Source organism: Apodemus sylvaticus, chromosome 12 (genome assembly GCF_947179515.1).
Source record: "Apodemus sylvaticus chromosome 12, mApoSyl1.1, whole genome shotgun sequence".
NCBI lineage: Eukaryota > Metazoa > Chordata > Mammalia > Rodentia > Muridae > Apodemus > Apodemus sylvaticus.
The window spans coordinates 62,877,671-62,897,002 of NC_067483.1; the positions used below are offsets into that span (position 1 = coordinate 62,877,671).

Consider the following 19,332-nt stretch of genomic DNA (forward strand, 5'->3'; position numbering starts at 1 on the left):
TATGTCAACTGAGAATCTAATGCTCTGCCTGCTACTTTAAACTCATTAATGTCTGTCCTCAGAGGACAACTTACGTTAAGAATGTGTAACCTTTGTGTTTAATCCAGTAGGACAAACAAACTTTTTTTTTTTTACTCTTAATTAGGGAAGAAGACAAAAACATATTTGATTACTGCAGGGAAAACAACATTGACCATATAGCCAAAGCCATCAAGTCGAAAACTGTGGATGTGAATCTGACAGACGAAGAGGTATGGAAAGCGAGCCCTGCAGTGCCGGCCGACGTCACGGGATGTCACGTGACAGGATGTCACATGATGTCACGTCGGGCATGGGTGCTGTGGGGGGCGGTATCTGTTATGCATTTGTTGTTCCGCTGCCATGCCACTTTCTCACTGCTGTGCCTCTCAGCTACGACTCCGAGTGGAGCGTGGCCAAGGGCGTCTCAGAGAGCATCGTCCACCTTGTAAATTAGTTAGGAGCTGAAGCTTGCCACTGGCACATAGCTTCCATTTGTCTGTAACAAAGGAGCGGAGCGGTGAGCATGGTAAGTGCTACCTGTAGGTAACGTCCGGCTTTCACTTGCACAGAGTTTTCTGTTATGCTGTAAATATGGGCACTCGTGTGTTGAGTTTTTACAGAAATATATCTCTGGAAATCTGTCAGAATTTTGATAGATCCAGTAATTTAAACACGGGCCCACTATACTAAACTATTTTGGAGAATATACTACTTTGCAACTTATTTTGTATATAAAGTGGCTACATATTTAACAGTTGAATTTCAGTTAACAAAGGAGTAAGATTTCCTAGTTAACTTTTAATGATTTCTTGTTATTTAGTTTGTTTCTATTAGGAAAATAGAAATGGTCATAGGAGCCCTTGGAGGTGTGGTGAGCACAGCTGTATAGTGCTTATACAGCAAGAGCAAGACCCCAGATTCCATCCTCGCCACCAACAGGACAACCAAGAAGGGAGAATCTAATAGGAAATGTCTAAAACACTGTAGTTCTTAGGCAGAAGACACACTGTTCACAGGTGATCTGCTGCAGGTACAGATAATACCTGTATCTAGTAAAGAGCTCTGTATACTGGGCAGTCTTTGATAACATCTCACCTTTTGGAAAATCCTCCCTGTACTATGTTGTCAATGACTTCTGGAATTGAAAGTGTAACATTGTTCTACAAATACTAGAATACATTTGATTCTAGCTCACTAGCCAAAACTTTTAATTCTTTTAATTGCTTCTTTTGTAATCTACACATACATTTCTAAATGATATACTTTTGTCTTTTCTGCTATTGAGTGCCTTCTGTTTTGTATTCGCACTTGCCTGTTTTAATCATCTTGCTCTTTGTTTTTCTCTACCCTCTTAAATTTCAGCTTTCTGGTTGAATATTAAATTGGTGTTTATGATGCTATACTTTGTAAATACTGCTTGTGGTTGAGCTATCGACTGTCATATGTATATTAATCAACTTTTGCTGTAGTAATAAACAACTCCCAAAGATCAGTAGCTTATAATTTCTTGCTTATATTACCTTCTTGTCATAGATAATAACATTTCACATATTCTGATACTCTGTTTCCTGTTTTACTTTGTTTCCTGTTTGATGGCAATCTTTCTGATATTCAGAAAGGCTTGCAATTAGTTGAGGCCTCTTGCTAGGTTCTCCGGGCTCTGTGTGGGCCCAGTCCCTCTTCACGCCAAGATCAATGAATTAGATAACTGTGGCATAGGAACTAGAGAGAGGTATAGCCAGGCATCCCACTCCACATACTCCAAGTCCATTAAATGTTTTACTGGAAGTGTTTTACTTCTTTTGGCCACACAAGACCAAGGCTCTTTTTAGTGGGATGTTCATTCTGATTACAAACAAGCAAGGCAAAAGAGAATCAATGACCGTATAACTGTGCATAGGAATACCTGCTTACCATGGAACCACATTTGTTTCTAAAGTCAGGATGACGTCTGTTTTTGTTTTTCAACAGCCTTCATTTTCTCTGTTCCTCTCAGGAGTTCTTTCCTCAAGTTGCCCCGAAGAGAGTTGTTGGTGCACTCAGACCTACCAGACATTTATCACCCAATTTGTCTTAGATCCCCACCTTCTAGGGCGCCCTTTCCTGCTTCACCTCTAGTCTCTCCAAGCTGGTCTTGACCGGTTGTGTAGATGTCATCCTGGGCCTTTTCCTTTTTACTGTTTTCAGTACTTTTTACTGAATCCTCTTCTTTCTTTGCCTGGCTTCATGTTTTCTGCGTCCTGTGACTTTTTCTGTTATTGTTTACTTCCTTGATTTCCAGGAGCATCTCCTTCCCTTTTCCTTTATTATTCATTTCCCGTTCTTGTGGGTCATTTCTTGTAGTAGCTTCCTTTAGAAAAAAGTACAAATGGCTTGAGAGCCCATTGAAATTCTACCAGAATTCTCAGCATGCTCCCTGAGTACTTAGTAAACTAATGAATGACGAGGTAGAGATGCTAAATGGAATAATGGTGAAGGCTAGACCACCTGGATTCACATCCTGTTTCTATCACTTTCAAGCTCCATGACCAATGTTGAGTTTCCTCTGCCTCAGTTTCCTAATAATAGATACAGTAGTGTTTGCCTCCGGATCACACTGAATATTAGTGAGTTAACATATGCATGTAAATTGTACCCAACACAGTAAGCACTGCACAGTTTTCAGCTTGTTAGTTACTTTTAATACGAATGAAAAGTGATAGCAAAATAAACAAACAAACAAACAAACTAGCCTTTGAAGATCCACTTTCCATTGGAAAGTGTGCATGAGCCATTTGGCCCCGTTAGTGTCTTTATCTTTCAAGAGCACTGCTTCATGCAGGATCTGTAAGTTTGCAGTGCGCTTTTGCTTCTTACTCTACAACACTGGCAGGATAAGTTAGACTTGTCCTTATCCCACAAGCAAGAGCTAACATTTGGAGGCGGGCATTTGCCTTTCTAGTGCAGACAGCGGCCGGTCAGGAGTGAGGTCCAGCAGAGTGCTCTCACCTCTGCACCCAGAAAGGAGCAGCGAAGCAGGAGACGCTGTGCAGGGCCCAGCTCACTGAGGCTTGGCAGCAGCAGTCCTACCTTCTTTCTTCCCTCCCTCCCTCCTTTTTATCCGAATAGTTGTAAAGGTCATATCCAAGTGTGCTCTCTGCAAAGATGATTGGGTGGTCAGAGTAACTGCCCGGAACAGAAGTAGCTTACACAGTAACGTTTTTGTTGCTGGAACCGGAAGAACCTGGAAAGCTGTTCTCGACCATTCCGTGTTTGCTGCAGTGTTGCCACTCAGCTCTTCCGGTTTCTTACCCATGCAGCAGCCGTTACCCCAGCCTGCCAGAACATTGTGTTTCCATGAACAGACGAAGTGCTTACACATTCATAGACTGAGACGCCAAGAATTCAGTTGGGTTCTCTCATTGCTCCAAGCAGATTTCTGCCTTGCCAACCATGACAACGCAGGCCGAGCTTTGAATACTTATGACAAGCCCTTTATTACCAATCAGGGATTTCTATGAATTAATTTAAGAACATGGGGACTTGGAGCTTGAAATCAGAATCAAATTTGACATCCTAAGTGAAATAAATTGTAGTGCTTCATGGCCTTTAAGGCTCTGACAAGGAGAACATTTGGTTAGTGTTGATGATGCTAAAGCATATACCTCAAAATTGTGCTTCTCGGTTGAGAGAAAATTTAGTGTTGAAAGGGAAGCCTGTTTGTGTTTCTGATGTTTGAATTTAAGGCATTTCTGTACAAATTATATGGGATTTTTAGAGATAACATTATCTTTATTATTTTTATTGAAAATACTCGCTTAACAAGTTCAAATGATTTTAGTCTTGCCCCTATGTGACTAAAAATTATATTTATTACATGTAAAATTTGCTATGAACTATGTAAACTTCATTATAGTCATAAAGTGAAAAGAACACACAACACAGCTATTACACATTAAAAATGACATAATAAATTGTTAAATTATTTTAAAGATAATAATTATTTTACCTAAGATGCAGATGTTTAGACTTAACTATCATAACATAGGAAAAATGTATATGAAATGCCTTTTTAATAAGCTGTGTTTGTCTTATACAGTGAAGCTACCTGAGTGTATATAGGCTTATATTCATCCATATTTACTATGTAATTGATAATAACATAGTAAAGCTAGAAGCTATGTTTTCTTTGTTTGCTTATTTTTATTTTTTTATTTTGCTGTGTGGTTGAATCTTAGGGCCTTAGGCACTGGGCTACACCTTCAGCCCAAGGCATTTTTTTTCAAACAAGTTTTTTTTGTTCTTTGAGAATTTCACATGTCTGTTTAATAAAATATCATATTTACCACCCAAGACATGTATTTCTGATTTGAGAAAGTAGTAGTAGTCTTTTTAGTTGACATAATTAGAGATAGTACTTTGCATAAGAAGAGGGCTCTTGTAGTCCTTCCTTCTGTTCAGGAAGCTGTTCTGACAGATGTTTCAAAGCCCCAGCTTACAGGAACGTGGAGTTATATGCACTGGCTTTTACATTCATATTACAACTTTTATCATAACTTTAATATCTACAAATGTTTGGAGCTTGAGAATATGAAAAAAACCTGAAAGGTCGACTTCATTTCATATACTGACTCAGGCTGTGTGTGTGACGTATTGTTACAGCTCGTCATATACACTAAGCATTTACAGTTATTCCAAGAAAATCTTGTTTTCCCAAAATATGTATTACTTTTTTATTTGTGTGTATGTGGTGTGTGTGTCTCTGTCTGTCTGTCTGTCTGTTTTGAGTGCACATTTCATGTAGTGATGTCTTTGAAGGTCAGGAGGAGGCATCAGATCCCCTGGAGCTGGAGTTGCAAGCACTCATGGACTCCCAGTGAGTGTGGACTAGGAACCAAACTTGGGTCCTTGTAAGAGCAGCCAAGTGCTTTTAGCCTCAGCATCATCTCTCCAGCTTCAAGAAAGTGTCAAGAAAGGGGAAAAAAAGGTGTAAATAGTTTGTACAGTATATTTATGGCAGAAGCAGATTATTATGAAAATAGGCATAAATAATATAATCCTTGTCTTGCATATTCTCAGTAAGTTCCATAAATAAACACTTAATAATATTTACCAATGACATTTGATAATATTTTAAATCTGTAGAGTAATTTGAGTTTAGTTTAGAACACAGTAGTAATATGCTAAAAGTTAGAGGATGTCTTAGGGTTTACTGCTGTGAATAGACACCGTGACCAAGGCAATTCTTATAAGGACAACATTTAATTGGGGCTGGCTTACAGGTTCAGAGGGTCAGTCCATTATCATCAGGTAGGAACATGGCAGCATCCAGGCAGGCGTGGGTCTGGAGGAGCTGAGAGTTCTACATCTTCATCTGAAGGCTGCTAGAAGACTGGCTCCTATGGGCTTAGGAAGAGGGTCTCAAAGCCCATGCCCACAGTGATGCACTTCCTCCAACAAGGCCACACCTCCAAATAATGCCACTCCGTAGGCCAAGAATATTCAGGCCAGCCCAGAGGGGGGTCTGTCAGTGCGGGTCTCTCATGAGCCCCCAGTATGCTCACATGCAAGCCCATGCCCACAGTGATGCACTTCCTCCAACAAGGCCACACCTCCAAATAATGCCACTCCGTAGGCCAAGAATATTCAGGCCAGCCCAGAGGGGGGTCTGTCAGTGCGGGTCTCTCATGAGCCCCCAGTATGCTCACATGCAAGTCTTGGTTTTCTGTGCTTACCCAAGCTGCTGCTGTGGTACGGGTCTTTACCTTCTGACCTCCGAAGCCACAATCGATATCATTAGCTACTTTCTCTATATCTCGGTTCTTTTGAATATTTTGAAGGTCACCTTTCTGTTGACCCCATCACTTCTCCTTGCGTTATTTTAAATCTGTGCCACATAGTGTAATGTAATGTACATTTTTGGCTCAAGAAACAGCTTGAAAACTATGATAAAACTGACAGTGTTAACCCAGCAGAAAGGTAAAGATTTAAGTAGCCTTCGTACTGAAGCTAAGTGCATGCTCTTATTTAAGATTTGGAAAGGAAAAGAAGGACAAAAAACCACACATCAGGTACTAATTTGAAGGAACTTTTGTTTTCCACGCCAATTGAGAAATGCATTACTAACTTCCTAATTATGCACATTTGCATTGATACAGACAGTGGCATTTAAAAATCAGCGGCTGTAATTTTCATTAGCAAAACTGCCACAGTCATACATTACATCAGAAACTCATACTTAATGATGAGTCAGATGATAGCAAGGCAGCTTCCATTTGACCAACTTGGTTTGACACCTGGTTCTGTAGATTGTGATAGGCATGCCGTGGCTGCCATTTCTATTAGGGGGGGTCCATGCAGCCATCAACCCCACCTCCCACCCAGAACCCCTCCCCCTCAGCTGCAGGTTGTACGTGGTCCAGTCTACTCTATTTTTTTAAGTTTTTTTTAAATAAGTTTTTATTTTGAAAATAATTTAATTTTTAGTTTTAACAAATTTATTAATAAATTTAATGGCAATTTAGTAGTTAAAATTTATTTAAAAGTTACAGAAAAAACAAAGCTTTCACATACTTCATGATATTCTTTATTAAGCCATAATGGTATTTTTTTTCATGGACGAATATACAAGTATGCTCATCTGCTAATTACATGGTTCCCCTCCCCCCCCGATAAATATTTGATACAGTGGCAAGGGGAGAGCTCTCAAAAACTTACATATAGCAGCTTCAACCTGTTCTTTTTTTTTAATCTATGTTTTTTATCTATGTAGATCTCCAAATACCATAAAAATACTCATAATAAAGTATCTGCATTTCATTTTGTGGCGTATAGGAGAAAAGTCTCATTTAAAAATTCTATATAGTTTAGGACAATTAAAGATATCAAAGACACATTTACAATATTAAGACCCACTTTCTGTTTTCTAGAAGTAATACCACTTAATAGGTTAGTTGCTGCGGTGCACTTTCAAAGCACTTTAGAGTCATTTGTCTATCTAAGGGAGGACATGCTAACACCATTGCTTAATAGATGAGAACTTTCTCTCCCTGCATTTACTGCATTTGAATTACAGAATTTACCCAGAGCTCTCCAGACAGTGCTTGTATTGTTCTGAGGGCCTATAGAATCCTTTTTAAAAATAATCCCCTCATCTCCGAGGTACTACCAAGGTAATTTTCCAGTAGGATTTTAGAACTAGAAACAAAGACTTACCATATTTGTAGGAGCAAGAAATACACTTAGCTCAAAGATTTATATATTATTCATACAAATTTGGAAGGAGGTTTTGAGCAAATGTAGCTCAATTCTTGTACCCCCAATAATGCAGTAGCCATATCCTGTTGGCCTATGCAGGATGTTAACCAAAAGGGAAACCGCGATGTCGTATGTTCTTACTGGGAGTTATCTTAAATGAGGGCATGTTTTCAGAAACGATAATCTAAGGAAGCAGAGGCGCCTCTGCCCTGACCCTGACCCTTACTCACCTAATTCTACATGGAGGTGAAATCCCCAAGCCTGCTTTATTTTGTCTGTTGGTAAATGTTTACTCCTGTTCTTATTTCTAAACTTTTTAATATTGCATAAAGTATTAATCATTAGGCAGTCTTACTGTGGATCTCTCTAGCACTTCTACAGAAAGTCATTGTCAGAGAATTTATTCTAATTCAAGGTTAATTAGTGTACCATTAAAATAATGTGTTACAAAAATTAATTACAGTGCAGGTCAGAATATGTGTTAAAAAGCGTAGTGCAAATGTCTACGAGTGCGCCATCCTTCTTACAGTCGACTGTGCGCCCTCCTGGAACACGCATCCAAAGGGAAATTCACCCCTGACTCCGGTCACAGGTGTCTCCTCTAAAGTAAATTTTGGCACCACATGTGACAAACTTAAAATATAACCCCATTAACGGTGAAATGTGTTGCTCATCTGCTCTCCATTGGAACAGTGAAGGATTCATAGTCCAGCATTAGTTGGTGAAACATGACTGGGTCAAACCTAAGGAACATCAGGAGCCTGCTTGCGAAGTAGAAATTATCTATACATCTTGTGGTATAAGTATGCAGTACTAAGTTCTCTAATGATGATAAAGTTCTCATGTACATGTGTAAGCATTTCACGAACCTTAATTATGCAGTAAGTCTTATTAATAGTTGAACTTAGTACCTACTCTGTAAATAATTAAATTAGACTGAAAAATGATAAGTTTTTCTCTGTGGTCTCTGTGTAGTCCTCTCTGTCCTGGAGCTTGCTATGTAGACAGGTTGGCAGCGGTCAGCCTGCCTCTGCCTCCCTTGTGTGTACACTAAAGGTTTGTGCCACCACACAAGGCTGACTTACCCACATTTTCTAACTTCTGTTTCCTTCTTTTATAATTTTTATGTGTGCAAGATCCTTTTTAGGTTTTTGTGTAAGAAAGTAGAAACTCACAGATAAAGTCAGTCGAGCAAGTAAAAACATTACAAAGGGAATCTGCAAGGAGGTTGCCCAGCCCTTTCCTCCACCAGTTGATCCAGTGCAAGTATCCAGAGAGTCTAAATGGTAAAAAGCAGAGTAGGCAGCGCAGAAAAGTTACCTTGGAGGCTGCATTTCAAGGTCTCCCTTGTCCAACTTTTATATAGTTAAAGCTTTTCTACGGTGTGAGAAAGCACCTTATCCTTTATGATGAACCACTGCCGACCTCAAAGGAGTTATACTATGCATCACCCACTTGTTCAGAAGAGCCCAGCAACTTCGGAGGGCTTGTTTGTTGGGGCAGGAAAGTATGCCTCATTTATTACGTACACCAAGAGTTTTTGACAGTCAAAAACCAAATAACACATCAATAGTAACTAATAGTAATTAATAGTCTTTGATAGCTAAAAGTCAAAAGTAGTATGTCATGTGGCTAAAGACATGGCTTGGCCATGAGGTTATTCACTCAGCGAATATTTTTATTACATTTTATACATTTACTTATGGAAGTATGTACACACATGTATGCCTGCATGAAGATCAAGGAACAGCTGGGAGCGGTCTCTTCCTGGGAATGGAACTCAGGTCACCAGGCTTACAGTAGGGCATCTTTATGTGCTAAGCCGTTTCACCAGCCCAACTCATATCACTGAGTTTGTTGTTTGTCTTACCATTTTTCATTATTCAGGTAAGGAAAGTGATTAAACCAAGCAGTTCTGGGCTGGTGTGTGATAAGATCAGAGGTGGAGCTCAAGGCTTCCCACTGCTTGTCCATTGCTTCCCCATGGTGCATCTGATGTCATCCACAGAATAACTGATCTACAGTTTCACGCATCAGTCTCCCCATCTTTCTCAGCATGTGAGCTCTGCCTGGCCCACACAGAGATTACTAAGTCCCTTTTCTGTTTGCTACTCTTAGGGCAGAGCTCTGCTCCACTGGGCGTGTGACCGAGGACATAAGGAGCTGGTGAAAGTCTTGCTGCAGTATGAGGCGGGCATCAATTGTCAGGTAAGAGCATGTTTGAAAGGAGCTTACTCTTCTTTTTAATTAAGATTCATTAATTTTTATTGTGTGCGTCTGGGTGTTTTTCCTGTATGTATGTCTGTGTATCATCTGTGTACAATGCCACAGAGGCCAGAAGAGGGTATTGGATCCTTTCAGATGAGGGTTGTGAGTCTTGGGAGTCCAATCTGGCTCCTCTGGAAGAGCAGCCCATGAGCTAGCTCTGTAGCCCCTACAAAGGAGCTTTAAAACATGCGTGTGCGCGTACACACACACACACACACACACACACCTGAAGTAAAATTCTCACAAGAAAATGTATGTGATTAGATGTCTCACTAGAGCCCCTGCTATAGAGTTCCCCAGTGTTGTCCTCATGCGATGGGGACCCTGCAGCAGTAAGCAGTTACTTCTGCCCTCTCCCAGCCCCAGTCCCTGCCCCACTAACCTGCTTTTTTTTGGGGGGGGGTATTTCATGCAAGCAGAATCATGAGGTTGGCGCTTTCCTGTTTTGTTTCTTTCTCACACGTATTCTCAAGCTGTGTTTCTGGCGGAGCACACCACAGGACCTCATTCATTTTTTAAAAAACATTTATTTATTTATTATGTATGCAATAGTCTCCTGCATGTATGCCTGAAGACCAGAAGAGGGCAGCAGATTTCATTAAAGATGGTTATGAGCCACCGTGTGGTTGCTGGGAATTGAACTTGAGACTTCTGGAAGAGCAGACAGTGCTCTTAACCTCTGAGCCATCTCTCCAGCCCAACCTCACTCATTTTTTGGCCAGATTACTCATATATGAGCACCCAGTGTTTTCTTCATCCACTCGTCAGTTGGTGGACAGTGTTAGTGCTTCTAACTTTTAACAGTTGAAATAATGTTATAAGCATTCATGCATTTTTTTCTGTTTTTATGCTTATTTCTGATACCTCTTTTTGCCTATTTTGGTTATCTATTTAAGGATAGAATGCTGGATTCTTAACGTAATTTTTTTTTACAGATTTATCTTTATTCTATGCGTATAAGTGTTTTGCCTGCATACACACACACACACGCACACGCACACGCACACGCACACACACACACACACACACACATATACCAAATAATGTGCCTTGTGTCTTCAGAGAGCATTAGATCCCCTAGAACTGGCATTACTGACCATTGTAAGCTATGGTATGTGTGCACTGAGAATCCAGCCCAAGTCCTCTGCAGACTCAACAAATACCCCTACCTGCTAAGCCATCTCTCCAGCCACAATCTGTTGGTTATTCAGTATGTAATTTCTTACATGTAACTTTAAGTAATCTCTAAACCATTTTCTGTAGGATCTATACCATAATTCCCCCCTGCCACCAGTGTTTGCAGCTTCCAACTTCACTCATCCTTACCAACACCTATTTTTCCTTCTTTTCTAAAAAGGGATGTTAACCTTACCTTGTCGGGACATGGTTTTGATTTCCTTTCCCCTAATGACTAAGCAGGACTGAGCCTTCCCCCCACCCCGCCCCCCCGGCGGGTAGAGGGGCCAAGACACGGTCTCTTTGTATAGCCTTGGCTGTCCTGGAACTTGCTCTGTAGCTCAGGCTGGCCTGGGCCTCCCTCATGCTGGGATTAAAGGTGTGTACCACCACCCAATTTAAAATTTATATTATATTATACTTTTATGACCCTTGTGTTCATGTCTTTTGCCTAATTTATTATTAGATTGGTAATTTTAAAAGAATTATTTAAACATTTTATGTAACTTTAAGAGATTAAAGTTTGATCTTAAGACAAACTTTAGTGCACATATGCCATGTTAAAACGGTTCCTCGCCCTTCTTCCTGGAACTTTCTTCCTCTCTTCACTTCTTTGAGCCATCTGGAATTACCCTATGACTTGTACACATTAGTAGGCATTTTATTTTGTCCTGATGCGGAGACAGTTGTTGCAATAATGTTCACTAAATCACCATGCTTGCTTCCTGTGACTGCAGTGTCTTCCTTACCACAGTCTGTGGCCTCATCTCGGTCATTTCCGCCTGCCCATTAGCCCATCACTGTTCTTCTGAAGGTTCTTAGGCTGTGTCCTTAATGAGCGTGACTTCAAATGTTTGAGCATCGGATAAGACTTCACTGTTCATTCAGAATTTTTTTTACAGTGATGTTTCTCTTTTTGTAAATGTGTGAAGCTGTCTTCTTACCCTCAGTTTACTTTGACTAAGTTAAAGCAGGCCACGAGAGGAACCTGCCTGTTCATTCTTGTCTATAGGCAATTATAAATTCTTCAATGGTACTTTTTTTCCCCCTAAACAATGATTTTTTTGTTTTTTGTTTGTTTGTTTTTGTTTTAGATTTATTTATTTACTTATTTTATGTGAGTACACTGTAGCTGTCTTCAGACACACCAGAAGAAGGCATCAGATCCCATTAGAGATGGTTGTGAGCCACCGTGTGGTTGCTGAGAATTGAACTCAGGACCTCTGGAAGAGCAGTCAGTGCTCTTAACCGCTGAGCCATCTCTGCAGCCCACAAGGGTACTTCAAAGGAGAGTGTTCCCACGTTAGGCACTGTCTGAGGTTTCTGCCAATTCTGTTGTTGGGATACACCGCAAATAGTCTCCATCTCTGCCTGTGTAGACTGAACACCAGCTTTAGTGCAGCTGAGGTTCCGTGTGGTTTTAGGACAGATGGGTGAGGACAGCAGCTGCCTGGCACGGGGTTTTCCTTGTTCCCTGCGTCCATGTGGCCATTCTCTGTTGCTCTGACTTTGTTCTTGACGGTTATAATCTGATCTCCAGCCCCTGGTACTGGAATGGTTTGCCTCTGTCAGTTTGACTTGGTGACAGGCCTCCGAGTCAGAGGGCTTCTGTGCTCGGGTCTCAGAAGGGCTTTCCCATTGTCGGTTCTCTTTTGGTTTCCTTTCAAACAGCGCTTTTCAAATATAGACAATGCAAGCGTAATAAATGGAAGTAAAGGTTCACCTCCCTCATGACTCAATCTTTCTTAAACAATATTATTATTGACTGGCTTATTGGTTGCCAAAAAAGAAAATCAATTTTATTAGGACTGTTTGCCTGGCCATAGATCTTGGTACTAACCCAGCACAGGCAGGCCGATGTTATCAACTGTCTGAAGAATAATCTTTCTTGAGAGCCTGGAATGAAATAATTAGAAGTGTGTCAGGTCTGTTCTATGTATCCCCGTCAGTTTACTCTTCAGTCTGTCTTATAAATTCCTTTACTGAGCTGCACTGGCTGGATTCTGTGGAATTGGTAAGGTTGGAACTAATGTTTATTTCTGAGAAAGATCCTTTATGATTTTGTCTGTTAGTGTGTGCTAATAGATATTTGTTTCTTCTTGCTTACTTGTGACTTTTGCTTCTACTCTGGAAGTTGGGATAGTATCATATTTGGTGTTAGGATAATGGTGTAAATGCTGTGTGTGTGTGTGTGTGTGTGTGTATGTTTGTGTGTCTGTGTGTGTATGCAGACACACTTGTATGTACTCTTCTTGACTCCTCTTTTTGGTTCTTGAAACCAAGCTACAGACACATGATATAGATACTTTTGTTGCTGTAATAAGTCACAATAAATCAGCTTTGGGAGGAAAAGGTTATTTTAGCTTGAACTTCCAGTCCCAATCCATCACTGAAGGGTCAAGAATAGAAGTCAAGCAAGGGCTAGAACAGGAACCATGAAGGAATGCTGCTCACTGGGTCACTGGGTCACGTTCACCTAGATTTCTTACACAGCCAAGGCCACCCAGGGATGACCCCACTCACAGTTGGCTGGGCTCTCACATCTTGCCTTAGTCAAAACAATCTTTCACAGACATGAGCAGAAGGCCACTAAGATGGAGGTTTCCCCTTCCCAGATGACTCTTGGTTATGTCATGTTGACAACCAGACTAACAAGGGGCAACTTTAAAAGATATTTGGATGTCAAAGATTTATTGGTAGATGTTCTCACATTTGTTATAAAGTAGTATTAAGGCAATAAATGGGCTGGTGGGAGTGTGAGATTCTATGTGGTATCACCTGTATAATGGCTGGAACAGATTAAAAAAAAAAGACATTTTGCAGCTTCTGGCTATTATAAATAAGGCTGCTATGAACATAGTGGAGCATGTGTACTTATTGCATGCTGGGGAATCCTCTGGGTATATGCCCAGGAGTGGTATAACAGGGTCCTCTGCAAGTGTCATACCCAGTTTTCTGAAGAACTGCCAGACTGATTTCCAGAGTGGTTGTACCAGCTTGCATTCCCACCAGCAGTGGAGCAGTGTTCCTCTTTCTCCACATCCTCGCCAACACCTGCTGTCTCCTGAGTTTTTAATCTTAGCCATTCTAACTGGTGTGAGGTGAAATCTCAGGGTTGTTTTGATTTGCATTTCCCTAATGACTAATGATGTTGAACATTTCTTAAGGTGCTTCTCAGCCATTCGAAATTCTTCAGGTGAAAATTCTTTGTTTAGCTCTGTACCCCATTTTTTTAATAGGTTTATTTGGCTCTCTGGAGTCTACCTTCTTAAGTTCTTTATATATATTGGATATTAGCCCTCTGTTGGTTGTAGGGTTGGTAAAGATCTTTTCCCAATTTGTTGGTTGCCATTTTGTCTGATTGACAGTGTCCTTTGCCTTACAGAAACTTTGTAATTTTATGAGGTCCCATTTGTCAATTCTTGATCATAGAGCATAAACTATTGGTGTTCTGTTCAGGAACTTTTCCCCTGTGCCCATGTCCTTAAGGGTCTTTCCCAGTTTTTTTTTTTTTTTTCTGTTAGTTTCAGTGTGTGTGGTTTTATGTGGAGGTCCTTGATCCACTTGGAGTTAGGCTTAGTACAAGGAGGTAAGAATGGATTGATTTGCATTCTTCTGCATGCTGACCTCCAGTTGAACTAGCACCATTTGGATATAGAAAATGTGGTATATTTACACAATGGAATACTACTCAGCAATTAAAAGCAATGAATTCATGAAATTCTTAGGCAAATGGTTGGAACTGGAAAATATCATCCTAAGTGAGATAACCCAATCACAAAAGAATACACGTGGAATGCAGTCTCTGATAAGCCGGATATTAGCCCAGAAGCTCTGAACACCCAAGACACAATTCAAATATCAAATGATTCCCAAGAAGAAGGAAGGAGAGGGCCCTGGACCTGGAAGGGCTTGATGCAGCATTGTAGGGGAGTACCAGGACAGAGAAATGGGAGGGGAGTGACTGGGGGAATGGGCGGAGGGAAGAGGACTTATGGGACTTATGGGGAGGGGGGAACCAGGAAAGGGGAAATCATTTGGAGTGTAAACAAAGAATATAGAAAATAATAATAATAAAAAGGGAGATAATAGAAAAAAAAGACATTTTGCTTAGGTGAATAGAAGCACAAGCTTAGTGTATTTCATCGAACACCTTACTACTAACTATTTGTGTTAAAAGGTTTCAAAAAATGTGAGAAAACTACAGCATAGTAAATAAACCATTGGTGACACCTCTATTGAGGTGTCACCAAAGTGTGAGACTTTGCTAGCGTTTACATGTGCCCAGTGTTTTATGTACACTGTCTCTTAGTCACATCAGCCCTGTACTGTGCACTACTTTCTCTGTCCTACTGATGGAGAAGCAAAAGCTTAGAGAGTCCCTGGAGCTATCCTAAGTCTAAGCTCTCAACCTCAACCTCTGTAAAATTGTAATACATTGCAGTCTCATCTTTTGCATATAACTGTTTTTCCTTCCTTTAAAATTACTGAAGTGTAAAGCAAATTCAGCAAGTACATTGTACATAAATCCTAAGGACACTGCTCACTGTGCACACACATGCACATACATGCACATGCACCTCCCTCATAACTACCACTTACCTCAAATGGCAGCATTTCCTGAACTGGAAGATCCATTCTCTTAAGCTACTTCCTGTACCACCCTGAAATGACTGTTATTCTGATTTCTGTTGCCGTATCCCTTCTAGCTCTTTGTGAAATTTTGGATCTTTATGATAATACTCAGTCTACAGTATACAATGTATAGTATAGGTGTAATAGTACTCAGTCTACAGTATACAATGTATACTATGTGTATAATAGTAGTCTATAGTATACAATGTATACTATGTGTATAATAGTAGTCTATAGTATACAATGTATACTATGGGTGTAATAGTACTCAGGCTACAGTATACAATGTATACTATGGGTGTAATAGTACTCAGGCTATAGTATACAATGTATACTATGGGTGTAATAGTACTCAGGCTATAGTATACAATGTATACTATGGGTGTAATAGTACTCAGGCTACAGTATACAATGTATAGTATAGGTGTAATAGTATTCAGTCTACAGTATACAATGTATAGTATAGGTGTAATAGTACTCAGTCTACAGTCTATAATGTATAGGCATTGGATCTGGCTTATTACATTGGACATAATATTTATGAGACTCATCCCTGTTGTTTCATGTATTTATTATTTATTTATTTATTCTTTATTTTTATTGCTGGGTAATTCTCCATCGTGCGCATATGCTCAAGTTTGCCCCCTACCCTGCTGTTGGACAGTTAAGTTCTTTTTATCCTTTCAGTGTTTTGTTTATTATGAATAAAGCAGCTGAGAACACTGCTGCAGGTGGACACACATCTAAACTCTCATTCCTTTCAGTGTTGCTCCTTAGAGTAAATTTGCTGGGTATTAGGATAACTCTGTGTGACTCTCTGAGGGGCTGCATGGTTTTTCTAAGAGTGGTACCATTTTACATACGCACCAGCAGAGTATGAGGGATCTAGTCCTCTACATCCTTGTTGACACTTGTATCATCTGTCTTCTTATTATATCCATCCTAATGTGTTTCCTAAGCACATATAAAATGGTGTTTTGTTTGGGGTTCCAATATTCCAGTGGGCCAATACCCTCCCCCTACGACCAATGACTCCAGTTTCTGGGACCTTACTAACCACACATATGCTCCTGGGAAATTTTTCTATTCAGATTCCATGTCTATTTTATGTTATATTATTTTACTTATTTATTTTTCTAAGATAGAGTCTCACTGACTGGCCTGGAACTCACTATGTAGGCCAGGCTGGCCTCAAAGTCACAGAGCTCCACCCACCTCTTTCTGCCTTTGAGTTCTGGAATTAAAGGTGTGTGCCACCATGGCTGGCTGTGTGTCCACTTTTAAAAAACAGGGTTGTCTATCATAGAGTTGAAGGGGTTGTTTATGTATTCTGGATTCAGATCTTTTCACACACATGATTTACAAATATTTTCTTCTATTCAGTGGATTTTTCTTTTATTGGTAGTGTCTTTTTGAAACAATGTTCTTGTTTTAAAAGTTTGAATTCTATTTACGATTTTTTATTTTTTGTGTGAGTTTTAGTATCATTTTCCAGAAACTATAGTCTGATAATAAAATATTGTCATGATAATTAAGTCCTTTTAAGACATTTATATTGTTATCTATTTGATCTTTGATTCCTTTTGAATGGTTTGCATAGCTTATAAAATAATAGTTCTACTTCATTTTTTTAATGTAGATATCTAGTTGTTTAATCATTTGTTTAAATTCCTATTCCCTCTTCCATTAAACTTCTGTAGTACCTTGTCAAAACACTTCACCACAGATGTGGAAATCTATTTTTCAGACTCTCAGTGGGGTTGGGGATTTAGCTCAGTGGTAGAGCGCTTGAAGCACAAGGCCCTGGGTTCAGTCCTCAGTTGGGGGGGGGGGCAAAATAACAGACTCTCAGCTTTCCCCCACTGTCATTATGGAAATTCAGAGTCACCATGGTCTGCATATTCCTTCAGATCTGCTCAACTCTCCACTGCTTCTTCTGATATTCCCATTATGTACTGCACTTTCCAAAACTGCCCTGGGGTTCTTGTCCATCCATCCATCCATCCATCCATCCATCCATCCATCCATCCATCCATCCATCTCTATCTCCGTCTCTCTTCCTTCATCCTTCCCTTTCCTTTCCCTCTTCCCACCTTCTTCTCTCTCTCTTTTCATCTTTTCAGGGACCTAGTATTAGGTCCCTGATCTCATCTAGCCACAATTACCTTCTAAAGTCTTTCAGGTATTGTCATATGGGAGGTGAGAGCTTCAACACACAAATGTGAAGACTGCTGTGTTTTCATATTAACTTATGCTCTTTGTAAACAACATGCTATTAGGCCCTGGTTTTTGTGCAGCATGATCACCGTTGTCTTACTCCCAGCATTCCCCTTGTTTGTATCTAATGCGGCTGCTGCTGTTGTTGTGTTAAGCTCACTGCTTTGCTGTTTGTCATCTGTATGTCCCACATAGAGGAGTAGTTTTGGTATCTATTTCTTTATCAACTTATTTGGTATTCATCAGGTATTTTTTTAATTGTTGAATTTTGCCTCCTCTATTGGGTATTTATTTCCTAGACCTTAAGAAACTGCTTTTTTAGTTGTGGAAATTACAAATTAGTGTAATATAATTGTTGGGTCTTGAGAAATATAAGAACTGTAAATTGTTTAATTTTGTTCTTTTCCCTGCCAGTGTTGCTATGGTTATGGTATGTCTCTTTTTTTAAATAGATTTCATAAGACACTTTTGTATCAGATAGCCTTTTTAGATAGCATTTTATCTGAAGCACTTTGCATTTCTTCTTAAACCTCCCTGACACCTCTGATATCTTTCCTTTAGCCTAAAAAACTGGCTGAAGTGTGTGCTATCCCATTGGCGTCTAGTGCCGAGTTCTCTCATTCTTAATGACAGCTTAGATGTAATTGTGCTTGATAAAGCATTGCAGGTTGGCTGGAGATTTTATGTCTTTGTTTTTTGTTTTGTCTGTCTTTCTGTCCTTTGCTGTCCTTCCATTGTCTTATAACCCACATTTTCTGTAGAGGAATTAGCTGTAATTCTTATTATTCTTAAGATAAAGTGGACACATTCCTTGAGAAAAAAAGCTTACTAAAAGTGACAGAACTTTAAAAATGTGAATATTCCTAGATGTATTTAGGACACTGGAATTACAAAATTGACTTTATAGTTCAAAACCATAACATTGCTTTGATGACTTTTAAGATTTTTCCATACATTCTATGATCCCCAGCATTTTACCTCACACTACTCCTAAATATTGATCTTGTATAGATGGAGGTTTGATACTGTTTCCTTCTATTGTTGTTGTGAGTGTGTGGGGTTTGCTTTTTTTGGTTGTTTTTGTTTTGTTTTGTTGGTTTGGTTGTAACTGGATCTTCCTGTATGTCCCATACTGGTCTGAAACTAACTTTGTAGCCTAGCCTCACCTCACAATTTTCCCCTGCCTCAGCCTCTTGAGAGCTGGGATTATAGGCATGAGTCACCACCACTGTTGTCCCTACAATTTGTTGTTTGAGGCACATTCCTTCTGCATCTCTTCAAACAGGAAATGTTTAAAGACTACTGGAGATTTTTGTGTGATCTCTACACATTGTGGGTGGGGGAGAATAGCTACTTTGTGTGTAGAAGTCTTGCTGATTTTATTTTCATCAAATGTCTATTTCACTTGTCCTAAGCTCTGCAGAGCTCTTGCGTCGACACCGGTGGTGCCAGAGCAGCAGCAGCAGCAGCAGCAACAGAAGCAGCAGCAGCAGCTAGACACAGTTGATGCCTCCCAGTAACCCTCTGCTTTCCTTTACTTTCTCTTTTGCTTCCATGACTCCTACATGTCTTTACAACTACAATCTTGTCTATTAAACGAACTTTTAAAAAATGCTGCAAGGCTAGAGATACGGCTTGGTCTATAAAGCACTTGCCACACAAGCAAAACAACTGGAGTTTGAGTCCCTGGACCCATGTTAGTGCCCAGTATGCATGGCAGCCTGCCTGTAATTACGGCACTTGGGAGAGCAGAGACAGGTAAACCTCTAGAGTGCCGTC

General features: G+C 40.0%; 1 protein-coding gene across 2 annotated transcripts in view; it reads left to right on the forward strand.

The window, feature by feature from the left end:
* Acbd6 (acyl-CoA binding domain containing 6) overlaps positions 1 to 19,332 on the forward strand; it is a 136,739-nt gene that overhangs the window by 56,967 nt on the left and 60,440 nt on the right. For both annotated transcript variants that reach the window (XM_052199999.1, XM_052199998.1), the window contains exons 5-6: positions 146 to 251; positions 9,376 to 9,465. In XM_052199999.1, coding sequence (XP_052055959.1) covers positions 146 to 251; positions 9,376 to 9,465 — 196 coding nt within the window. The remainder of the gene's footprint in view (positions 1 to 145; positions 252 to 9,375; positions 9,466 to 19,332) is intronic.